Genomic DNA, 12,246 nt, shown 5'->3' with positions numbered 1-12,246 from the left:
CACTTACCTACACTTGTAGGAAATATATTCTCGTTGTTGATTTGCACCTCGATCCAGTCCATGAGAAGATTCATATACTGGGGTGCTGGCAATGCTGTAGGCTTCTTGTACTTCATGTCATCCTGCCACCGGTACTCATATTTAGGGCCTCCAGACATCACTGGGCAGGTCCTCTCTGTGCAGAACTCACAGATAGTTCCATAAATGAGGTTGATCCTATTGAAGAAGTCAACAACATGGACAGCCACCCAGTCATTTTGGTCTTCTCCACTGGGCAACTGCACAGCCGCTTTCAAGTCTACGCCTGAGTTCAGAGAGGCCTGTGCTCGTTTGTGAAGTTCAAACCTCTGGGTTCCAGGTTCAAACTTGCGTTTTGGGCGGAAAGTCTTATCTTTATTAAAGACTTGCTTGAGTGCTATGGACATGTCTGCTAATCTTCTGCTCTGAAGTGGCTGGCAGAAAAGCACGGCTGAGATTTAATGAAGGTATCTGAAAACAGTTGCTCCCTATCACAGGTCCTCCAGGTCCTGCTCTTTTTCTCAGAGAAGCTTGTATCAACTTCAGAGTAGCCTATTAGCTCTTCCTCTTGAAAGCCTTCCCGAAAGGCTTCATGTCCCTAAGGATATGAAAACAATATACATTAGTGGTAAGCTCAAATCTGGCCCTGTCTGTTACTGTTTTACCATCATTTTCTAGTAATTATGAGCTGAAAAATACATAACAAGATAGCCTTAAAAACCGTCCAACTCCTAACCTGCTGAACATTTGAAAGAAAAAAGCAAGTGTCATTTTTTAAGGTATTAAGGAAATAACTTCTCTGTCCTTTTTAACTATTTACCCAAATAGAGGCTCTTAGGTTATCATAAAATGGGAATTCAATAAATCTTGTATAATCTTCCCATCTTTAGATCATTTTTAAACCAACCTTTTAATTTTGCTGCATTTTTACAGTGAGCGCATACCATACATAATGTGTATATAAATTCAGTAGACAGAACACTATGTGACAATTTATAAGTCTTACCTAACTGCTCCTGAAGTGACCAGTGGTGCCCCTAAGCATTCACCATAGCTTCAGTGCTCTTCTCTGTAGGCAAAAAATCCCCAACCAAGATTTTTACATATTTGTTCTCTATTTTTAATTAACAAGATACTTGTTTTTGCAAACCTCACAGAACCTAGTTAGAGTGAAACCAACAGTATTGCACAGAAGTAATTCCTGTTTCCCACAGAACTGTACAGAGACTGTGATTTTTCTTGACCCACTTTCAGGAATTCAGTAGTGGTCTTAATTTTCTATTGGACTGTGTAGAATGATTAGAAAGCAACAGTGAAGCTGCCACTTTCCTTATAGCTCTATTCATCTTCTCCACAAGGGAATGCTTGGCATTGCCGTTCTTACAAAAGGAAGAGCATAGACATAGAGTTGTTCCATCTAACCTGCTGTGGCAACAAAGAATGTTTTTTTAACAGCCAGTCTGACTGAAAAAATAAATTACTGCATTAGAGACTTGTTTATTCTTATACATATATGTGGAAAAGTATTATAATCAGTAAATGGAGGCAATTAGTAGGTGATAGGATAGATAGGGGCTATCTCAATCAGACTTGTTTTAATACTGAAGGTTTTATGATTAAAGACAGAGAGCAAACATTTCATGCTGTGCATTATTTAGATTAAATAACACAATATGTTTTAAATTTGCACAGCACTACAAAAACCCTAACCTATCAACGGCTGATGAATTCTCATCATGGGATAATGTATGCTCCACTGTTCCCCATAACAGAAATCATGCCCATGAAAACTTTACTAGGTTGTGTATGGAAAGCACTGAATTCTTGCAAAGACAGTTGCACAAAGCTTTGCTGAGGGACAGAAATGAAGAGAAAAAGGTGCTTCTTTTTTTCTGAAGCACCACAAGAAAGCAACGCATACCTAAGCAAAGAGAAATGTGGTGCCATAAAAAAATCCTCTCCCAAATAGCTGAAAGATTAGCATCCCAGCCAATTTGCCACCAAGCAGCAGGTAAACAAAACCAGCAGAAAACTGCTTGGTTTTTGTTCTGATGGCATGATGGACGGATACTCCAATCATGAGTTTATAAACATTCTTTCCATGCCAGCAAAATGTGAGAAGTTCAGAGATGAACTCCAGGGAGACTGTCGTCATATCTGACATGCCCCTTGGAGTAATGTTCAAACACAGAGATCCTCAATGTTCAAATCCAGAGATCCTGAAACCTGACAAAGGTCAGGGAAAGAAGACTTTAAACAAAACTAGCCTTTGAACAATTTAGTTAAGTGTCATTGGCAGGAAATGAAGGCACTTTAAAGAGACAACTTTGCCTTACAGCTTGTTGTTTGTTACTAAGAGCCATAACCCCCAGCTCTCAAATGCTCTGTGGCAGTCAGCTGTTTATGTAAAAGCCTGTCAAAGAATAGGTGAGTACTGCTGCACAGACTGAGCTTGTGACTAACACACTTTGAGATGGCGTGGAGCCAATGTCCCAGTTTGCAATAAGGATGTTAGATCCAGAGCTTTACAGTTAAACAGCTTTTTCCCACTTTATACCTGGTGCTCTTATGTAGCTACTTTGACTCCCTTCCCCACCTGTAAATATTCACCAGAACATGCAAGGAGTTTTTATTTAACACAACAAGCTGAGCACCAAATAAAACTCATTTTCAGAAGACACATTTTGAAGCACAGTACTCACTGGTGTTAAACTTTTTCCAACACCATATTTCATAAGCTATTTTCTGCTGAATAGGCAAACATAATTAACCATATTAAATACATACTCTTTCCCACTCCTCTCCATACATTAAGTCTACCTAAAACTAATTCATACAGAATAAAAGCAACCAAAACATTCAGCAAACAACTCATTCTCGCAAGTCTTCTGTGTACCAGGAGTCACATGTTGAAATGTCTGTGGAAGCACACATACATCGTGGTCAAATTCAACCCAAAGACTAATCCAAAACATTACTCTACTACACATCCACATGAAACTGTTCTTTAACCCATCAAAACAGAATCAGAACTAACAAGAATTTCCTATACCTTTCCTGTCTGGAGAATCTTCTATTCAGCATCTTGCAATAAAATCTAATGCTTTTCCTCTTTCATCTTTCTATCACTTTACACAAAACCACACACTACCTTTGCAAAGCTGGACTGCAGAATTCAAATTCACTGTTTAACTTCTCTTAGAGACATAGGTCTGTTAGATGATTTTTTTTCTTTCTCTTAAAAGGTGACCAAAGACTGTGCAAATCCAGGGTATGGATAAACTTAGTTTCTCATGCATTTCCACGTGCAAGAACACAAAACAGAAAAGTGTATAACCTGGATTTCACAGAAATACTGTGTCGAATCAGCCCTCCGAAATATTTTTTTTGCATGCTGCTTCCTGAGTGTACTTGCTATCTAATTAACCCTTGTCTTCACTCAAATGGTAATAGAAAAGAACGAAGAAAGAAACTAGAATTCTGAGACTCACCCCCTCACTGCTGAAACTGGCTGCTTTCCTGGAGGTTACGCAGCTGCCCTTACTCCCACCACTCAAGCAACCAGCTCAGTTAGGCTTTTCTAACAGTTACAAACAGCACCACAATTACTTCCCTGAAATAAAGCAGCTTTCACTTTACTCACAAGAGGCAAAAGAACAGGCTCACCTGATTTTCAGCAGAGATTAAACACAGACACTTTAGGTTTGGATTTTTCAGAGGCTGAAGCTAATGGGAAAGCTCTAGCCCAAGTCTGTGGGCTCTAAAAGCATCTTTACTGCTTAGGCAATAAAGTGGCAGTGGTTAATGGTAGGATGGCCACTCCTCTGCTTTGGACTGAATCACTAAGCCACTGCAGGAACTCATTCACCATTAGAATTCCAACATGTTGCTGCACTGTGTTTGAATCAACAATCAGTGATGAGAGGTTTGTCATTCCACCCCAGATCACATACTGTCAATTAAAACTCTGTAGTGTTGGACTTGGAAAGCAAAGCTATTGCTTCAAAATCACATAGCATTAGCAAAAGGAAAACTTACCAGATAACCTCAACAACAAATGGTGAGCAAAACCTGATTTTTAAAGCACTGAGAATGTAACTTGGCTTGCTGGCCACCACTTTCACTTTCATGACAATTTTCACTTGATGATAATGAGAAACATTCCCAGTTTCATTATCACAACTGGTCTTGGGAGAGTTACTTCAGAGATGAAACACTATGAACAGTGTTGTGGTATTGGTTAGATTGGATCATAACTCCTTGAAATCTGTGGTACAGTAGCACCCACCCTCCTTCCACATAAAATTAAATTTTACTATTGCTAACAGGTATTTTGCAGTCTCCTCTCATATCATAGTAATGCCTGCAGAACTGCTCCTGACTTATACCTGTGCCAAAGCTGATAGAATCTGGCTTCTGATCCTTTATGACAGGTCCTAACTATACAACGGGGCATAAAGAATGATGTTGTGGCTCATGGTGTTTGGGTTCTGAATGTTCTGAATGCTCTTCTGAACTTAGTGCTTAATATATGTCTGTCCTGGTGTGAGCAGCTCAGACAGATAACTCCTTCCAACACTTCAGCTTCTCTTCTTTCTTTTCAGGGCAATGTATTTCTGAAGATGTGTGACAGTCACCAACAGCTTTTTCTGAGTGACTGTTCCATGGCATGAATAATGCAGTTGGGTGAATTCCCTTGCTGGCAGAGCCATGACTGAGAATGGTAACCGCAGATTTGGAGATGATCTCAGAACAGAGAACCAGACTCTCACAAGTTTCATCCATGGCGTCAGCACCACAGTAATCAATGTTGTCCCCAGCTTTATGTAGAAACATGCACATACAGAGAGACTCAGTCTAAATATCAGGTATACCAAGTCAACATATGGAAATAATAAACCAGTCCTACCCATGCAGATACCACTAAAAAAACACCCACAACAAACCACATGCTGTGATCACCATCATGTCTGAGTCACTGCTGAGTTAAAAACATACTGTATCATTTCGTCATATACCTTCTATTAAATCACAGGTAATAAGACTGTTAAATGACACACACATGGCTTATAAACACACATCTTTCATCACAGCACTCTACTGAGCATTACGCAAACTCTAGAAGGCTGCTGGAAAAGTAGCTGGTATCATTTCCTTTTTATTAATCAAGAAAGTAAGGAGACATGACTTCTCCAGCATCAAACCCACAGTAAGCCGTCTATCCCGCAATACATTGTCTGAAAAACAACTCAGCATCAGCTGATTTTCACATTTTTCTTTCCAAAATATTACTCTCCATTTTGAGCACTTGCATAGTCTGATCCAAAGACAGCTGAAGCCTGCAGGAAAGCACACATTTGATCCAAATCTCGTTAAGGTCCAACCTTCTGTGGACTTCTCATGTTTGGCTTCGTACTTCACTATCCATACAAGGGGCCATTTCACTATGGCTATATCAGATAACTGGGGCAGCAAACACATTATTTGGAGGCACATACATAGAACCATGCTCCTTTCTGACTGAGCAAACGTACACTGTTTCTATTTCCAGGCTCTTGTTTGAGAGCCAGAATTGTATTATACAATGAACAGCTTCTCTGTTTAACACTCTGAAGTACAAAGAATTATCCAACAAGGAAAGGCCTGTCCTGAAATCTGAAAACAGCTTTCCTATTTACAAAGTAAAAATCAGCCAAGTGAGTAGGAACAATAATATTACATATATCTTATTTACATACTCAAATTTATGCAGTTCAGCTAAGTTTTATCTGAAATCACAAGGAAAAAAAAAGTTGTACAATTATTTGTATTCATAGTGAAAACTTCATGATATGAGAAGATATTCTTCATGGGCAAAAAAACCCTCCCCTTAATAACCTATTATGTACAAAAGGAGATTAAGATTTGCCTTATGGTTGTGCCAGAGTTGAAAGAGAAAGGAAAAAGGATCAAACCAAGAGAATATGTCTCTTAAAAGCAGCATATACAAACACAGGAACCAGGTTCTGAGGGTCAGTGTATCTTTTCCTACATTCCATCCTATCCTCCACAATCTTGCAAGTTCCATAAAGACTAGGCTCCCAGAATTAAGGGTGTCTGATTCCTACTGTAAGACTTAGAAGAAGTATCCACAATGTCTTAGTTTCCCAGGTGCTGCCTTGGATGGCTTCTCCATGGCTTCTACAGTGGAAGTTTTCAGGTAAAACCATCACTATTAAGGACAACAATGTCCTGTTGCAGCCTTTGTCCATGGTTTCTGTTTTATTTATGTGAATCCTAGAACATGTCAATTAATACACAAATTAACAATAGTAAATGGTAGGATCCAGTGAAAGGAAGCCTACTGATGCTTCAGGACAAGAATTTTCTTCTGTTTATTGTAGAAGTCCCAGAAACTTTAGGAAAAAAAAAAAAAAAAAGAGAGAATTTGGCTTAAAGTCTTTCCCAAGAAAGGATTCCTGAGGTTTCTCCAAGTTCTTCCTTTTCCTATACAGGTACTAGGATTACCTTACACTAATCCATATGTGATAACCACAGTACCAACACTGCAGCCTCAAGGTACTCAGGTGAAAAGCACTGACTGGAAAGAAGCCTTCCCACAGTGAGAAACACTTCCCACATATAGCAACATCCATTCATTTGACATGCAATTACTAGCCTTTGTTCTGTCTGTGCATGGGAAAAAAAAAGCAGCAAGTGATTTCATGAAACTAATAAAAGCCACAGTTGTGTAAGGTCACAGAAAATAGCATAAATAGTATTTTCATAATCAAAATATCAAGACTCAAAGCAGTAAATATAAATGACCTTTGATTCTTTTCTTGTTTAGACTAATAACCACTCCACCCCATTTCTAATGTAAAAGATTGGAAAGGGACAGCAAAATACAATGGGTAACTGTCTATAAAACTGGGTGCTTTAAAAATGAATGCAGTTATGTAACATGTGACAAACAATAACTAAATTGGATCAGCTCCTGTCTGAAAATCTCTAAGCTCTGCTAATATTACAGCAACATTTGACAAAGGGAATAAAATGATGCTTTATGATTCTGCCAAAATACAGAGATTTTTGTAGGGATAAAATTGAAAAATAATAAATAGCTAAAGAGCAGGATTGGTCCCTCTGATGTGACTGAGCAGCAATGGCTTGGGCAGGCATCTGTGGATAAAACATGAAGTTTGCAGTCCTTTTTAGACAAATGCCATTAATCATATTATCACCATACTCGTCATGAGCATGTTTCAGAGGTGATTTTGGGTAGAACTGTTGCATTTTAGTATCCCCATGCTTTATTGACAACCATTTAATTCCACTTCTTTCAACAAATCTCCCTTCTATAGAGACTACAAAAAGAAGTTTCCCTTTCCTTTTAGGAAAATTGTACAAAGCAACTAGAAGTGGACTTAAACAACAGACATTTCTATGATGAAGTACATGAGCTGTCTGACAACAGGAGAATGAGATAAGACTGCTCAAATCTTAGGTGATAAGTGCTGTTTATTAACCCAAATGAATCATGCTTTTCACCATGAGGATAGATACGTTTTAACAGAGGACTCACCTCTCAACTAGTATCACTCTAATGCCTTTTACAGGCGTTAAATATAATTACATGTCATCTGAAGTTCTGGAAAGGTACACAGATCACTATGAAGATAACTGAGCATACCCTGGCACGCACTTCTTCACTGCAAGTTTATATTTTAACAGTATCCATGGCAATCCAGTCAGGAACAGGGCCTTCCTGTAGCATACAGGTTAAGGTCAACTGAAATAGGCATCTCTCAGAACCACAGTAAAGAAACTGCAAAAATTGCATGGTTTAGATTACACTGAAGTTCAGCCTCTGTTCCTCTGTCATACAGGAACTTAAGGTCTTGACCCTCTACAGATGGATAGTCATGCAGGGGCATGTATGGCTACATTTTTTTTTCTGAAAAGTCAGTCCTGCTTCACCTTCTCCCCTTTCATGTTTCTGCCTTCTTGCCACCTCCCCTATGATACTTGGCCCAGCTGGTTATATATCCCCTTGAAAGGACCTCTATGAGACTAAGACCTAAATTGCAATAATTAAACAACAAACCAATTTTTCATCCCAATCAATTTATTTGATCCCTTGCCTGGACACACAGCACAGGAAAGAGGACAGCATAAGGAAAAGTCTGTGTGGAAGGCAGAGAATGAGACAGATAGATAGGAAACCTGTGGGAGTGCTTTTTCAGCCATGGCCACTTTAGTGAATTGCAGTGTTTGCCATGATCGTTTCAGACCTCCCAGATTTTTACAGCACGTGGGGAACTCGCTTTAGCTCAGGCAATTACCAAGGCTGAAGTCTGACAGAGTGACAGATCACAGTGAAGCATGCAATTCTGATAGTCCCTTAGAACGACTTTTTTTATTACACACCCAGGCTCTCCCAGTTCTCTCCCCGCCTCACAGGCTTTTACTGGTCTGAGCTGTGGCTATCACATGTACAAGCAGTCACTAAACCACATTCTCTGTAAGTACACAAACAGCCTCTGCTTTCAGTTATCTAGCCCTCGCAACCGGCTATGTCCTTCCACCACTAATAAAGCAAAGCCTCTAGGAGTGCACATGCCTTGTTTCCACAGCTGCTGTTACAATCATTGCTCTTGTAAACAGTTACCATACAGGTGGATTGGACGCTTAGGCTAGCTTGCTGCAGCAGGAGCAGCAATAGAACAGCTCACTAACCCTGCTCCTGTCAAAATCTTGCTGTTTCTGAGGATGGAGTCCTCACCACAACAGTGTATGGTTGTTACACTTTTGTAGCATGCTTACTGCATCATCTGCTGCAACAGAGAACTGTTAGCTTTCATTTCTTTAAAAACAATATACAGAGGACAGGTGAAAGGAGTAAGAAAATTTTAAGTCTTGAAGAAGAAGACAAGCTACAAACTAAATTACATGGTCATTCTCCATGATAATACACATTTTTGTCCTCCAGCTTGTTTCATTTCTGACTCTACCCTGTTTCTAAAGATTAAATTTTGACTATGCTGCAGTCAGTGGGAGCTCTGATACTTCCTTCAACAGAGCTAAAATTTTACTTTTACACTCTGAGCACCCTCCTTTGACAAGACAGTAAGAACTCCTTATTAAACTACAGTTCATCTTCACAAATCTCTTTGTTCAGTTTAATTCGCTCCTAAATCTACATTCTGGCTTTTAAAAGCACAGGCACAATTGAGTAGAGAGTGAGAGAGTTAAAATATGATTTACTGCTCACTCCTACACTCTGGGAACATCTACACAATTCCCATACAAAAACTAAATCTACTGAAGTCTGTTGAAAAAATACCAGTCAAGTCATGTGAGTGATAGGGAACAGCAAAACGTGCACACAGAAAAGTATGGTCTCAGACCTCCTGTCAGGGCCTTACTCTTCTCCTTTGTGAGCAGATCAACCAGAGGGCAGGTCTTTCTGTACAAGGCAATATAGTGGCCTATCTGCTAGAAACCAGCAGTTTATCTCCTAGAACTTCAGCCACCCTACTCTACATGCAGAGGCCAAACTCAGTTTTATTCTTGGTCTAAATCTCAGCTTTAGGAAACCATGTATGTGTTCTGCTTTAAGAAAAAAGTCTAAATCGTATGTTTCATCTCAGTGACATTTCAATTAAAGCCATTCACTTTCTTGTCCAGGGAAAGCATGCAAAGAAACAGAGATACAAATGCAGAGTCATGTTATGTGCACTATGCTGGCAGAGACAAATAACTAACACTCCATGGACAAAACAGGAATTACTGCAAGCATAGATGCTGAAAACGAGATGTAAAAAGGTCAGCTGACATCTATTCAGATCCATCAGCCTTAGTCTGACTTCTCCCACCAAAGCTCAAGTTAATGTGGGGAGGGCGGACAGGGGAGAGGCAGGTTGCTGACACAGTGCCTCAGCAACAGTCCTAAGAATCTCAGGATTTCAGAGATGTTTTTCAAAGCAAAGATGTGCAAGGAGGTTATGACATCAACTGGTGTGCTGCACCCTTTCTAACAAACACGTAATTCTCAACATGGGCATGGTGATTTTCAGTTACAAAAAATTACCCTTAACTCCATGATGCTGAGAGACTAAATTTGTCTAAAATCATGTGTGAGTCAGTAACTGAGGTCAAGCCTGACCTATGCAGCCCCTCAAATTGACTGCCAATAACTCAAAACTGAGTGGTATTGCTGTAGGCACTAAACACTCCAGTAGGAGGACAGTGAAGTCAGTATTAATAAAGGGGAAATAGGATTTATTTGTCTTTATAAAGCAGGGCTGATCAAGACAAGGCAAAATGCATAGTTCTCTACAAATGGAGAAATATGGAAAAAAACCACAACCGTTTAATTGCTAATCTTTCAGTTATTTATATCACAAATCTAAAACTTCGTCCTGAAATGGAAGCCCAGCAGCTGTAGGACTCAATCCATTGACTTTAAACAACAGCTCTGCATGGTTATCAGAAAAGCTAAAGTGTATGAAACCACAGAAGAAATCTTTGCTTCCTATGGTTCGGATCTAAGTGCTCAATATGCAACTTGGCAAGTCATACTGTGCTTCAACAGCATGCAGTCACAAGGCATAGCCTTTGCAGTTGGTGTTGGGGTCATAAGTGTCTACTTGTGTGATCTGTGCTTTCAAAATTCAGAAAAATAAATCATCCACTGTGTTTTTCTATATTGGTCTTAACTTGCAGGACTAAACTGACTTGATGGCTGAAGAGATTTTTCTCCAGGTAACTATTCTGATCAGCACCCTGCAACTTTATCATGTTCAACGTTACCATTTGGCCAAAATGACCTACTATTACGCACAGGGGCGGAAACAGAGAATCTGCTAAATATATGCACCCCCCTATAAACCAGGCTAGAAACAGAATACCTAGGGTGAGGTAATCATCCACACTCCAGAGTTCTAGATGAGCAGTCTTGCAGGACTCACTTGGAGGAAAAAACCCAGTGTTTTCTTTGCCATCTGTGATACCTGAAATATAATGAAAGCAAGGAAATTAAGTCAGAGACATCAAACACTTGATACTGGAAAGAACACTGAGGATAGTAACTACCTCCTCCAAGGACAGCCAGCCTCCTCTCCGATTCATGACACAACCATTGCTGTAACCAGGATTGTTCCCCTGAGATGTGTATAGGACAGAAAAAAATGTGCTGTCCTTCAATGCAGTTTAGCAGATAGTAAGTGGCCAGGACCATATTTACTAGATAGCTCTGCACAGACCATAATACACCAGCACTAGAGGAGCAATGCGCTAGCAGTACACTGTGGGGAACAACTGTGGAATTGCCTTCCTCCCCCTACACACCAAAGAATAGCTTTCCAGTTTATGATTCTACTTTAACTTTCTAGTGAACTAAACTACTTTCAAAGCCTTTTCCACATACTGCTTAACCCATACTGTGCTTCAGAAGGCATTTAACACAGCAAACAAAACTTACCTCACAAACTGATCTGGAAGGAAGGTTTGCGTGGTTTTTAATTAGTCCCTGTGGTAAGCACTTTATAGGCAAAAGTGCAGTATTTGATTACTCTTTACGGTTTGTGGTCAAAGCAACTCTCATCCAGCACTAGCTCTGAAATCAGGTTTTTGTGTTCCCCTAAACCATTCTGCACTATGTAGTACTCTGCTTCTAATCATGCACAAAAACATTTACTGTGACAGAGCTATAGGACCAAGCTCTTAACAGGTCTAAAAAGAGGAAAACTCCCTTCACTGCAAGCTAAGAATCTGGCTTTTCAAATCAAGTTGCCAACAACTGTGACCAGTAAATACCCAATACTACAGAAATAAGGGAACAAAAATCATTATTCATAGAGCATGCAAAAATGACCAGCAGAGAGGGTTAAGATTGGTTCTTTCCTGACCATTATAGCAAGCAGTTTACTCTGAAGCAAAAATTGAGTACCTCTTGTGGTCTGTGCAGACATAGCTGCCAGTAAATGGGGAAAGCACAGCTGACAGTCTCTGGAAGGTGCCATTTTGAAGGACTCTGCTTTGAACTAGAGTGGTTCCCCACAGCCTGGCACTGCTCAGTTTAGCTCTAACTAAAAGCCAATTGCTGATTTTAATCAAAAATTGACTGTAAAGCTGGCACAGTTTGAAGTTGGAAGTCATCAAGTTGGCTAAGCTTCCTCCTACAGAACTAGTTCATGCAGCATGTTTCCCACACCATAATTTCAGTAACTCCCCAACAATTTCTGA

General features: G+C 39.8%; 1 protein-coding gene across 7 annotated transcripts in view; it reads right to left on the bottom strand.

Moving 5' to 3' along the window:
- MOB3B (MOB kinase activator 3B) overlaps nt 1-12,246 on the bottom strand; it is a 103,553-nt gene that overhangs the window by 64,889 nt on the left and 26,418 nt on the right. For all 7 annotated transcript variants that reach the window (XR_012626988.1, XR_012626989.1, XR_012626990.1 and 4 more), the window contains exons 2-3: nt 10,911-11,012; nt 8-616 (exon numbers count right to left, since the gene is read on the bottom strand). Coding sequence is in view for 2 of the 7 variants with exons in the window: in XM_074855324.1 (XP_074711425.1) it covers nt 8-425 (418 nt within the window). In the remaining 5 variants the exon portion in view is untranslated. The remainder of the gene's footprint in view (nt 1-7; nt 617-10,910; nt 11,013-12,246) is intronic.

This window comes from Strix uralensis, chromosome Z (assembly GCF_047716275.1).
Source record: "Strix uralensis isolate ZFMK-TIS-50842 chromosome Z, bStrUra1, whole genome shotgun sequence".
Classification (NCBI taxonomy): Eukaryota; Metazoa; Chordata; class Aves; order Strigiformes; family Strigidae; genus Strix; species Strix uralensis.
The sequence above is the reverse complement of the archived record's forward strand: the minus strand, read 5'-3'. Positions and strand labels throughout refer to the sequence as shown.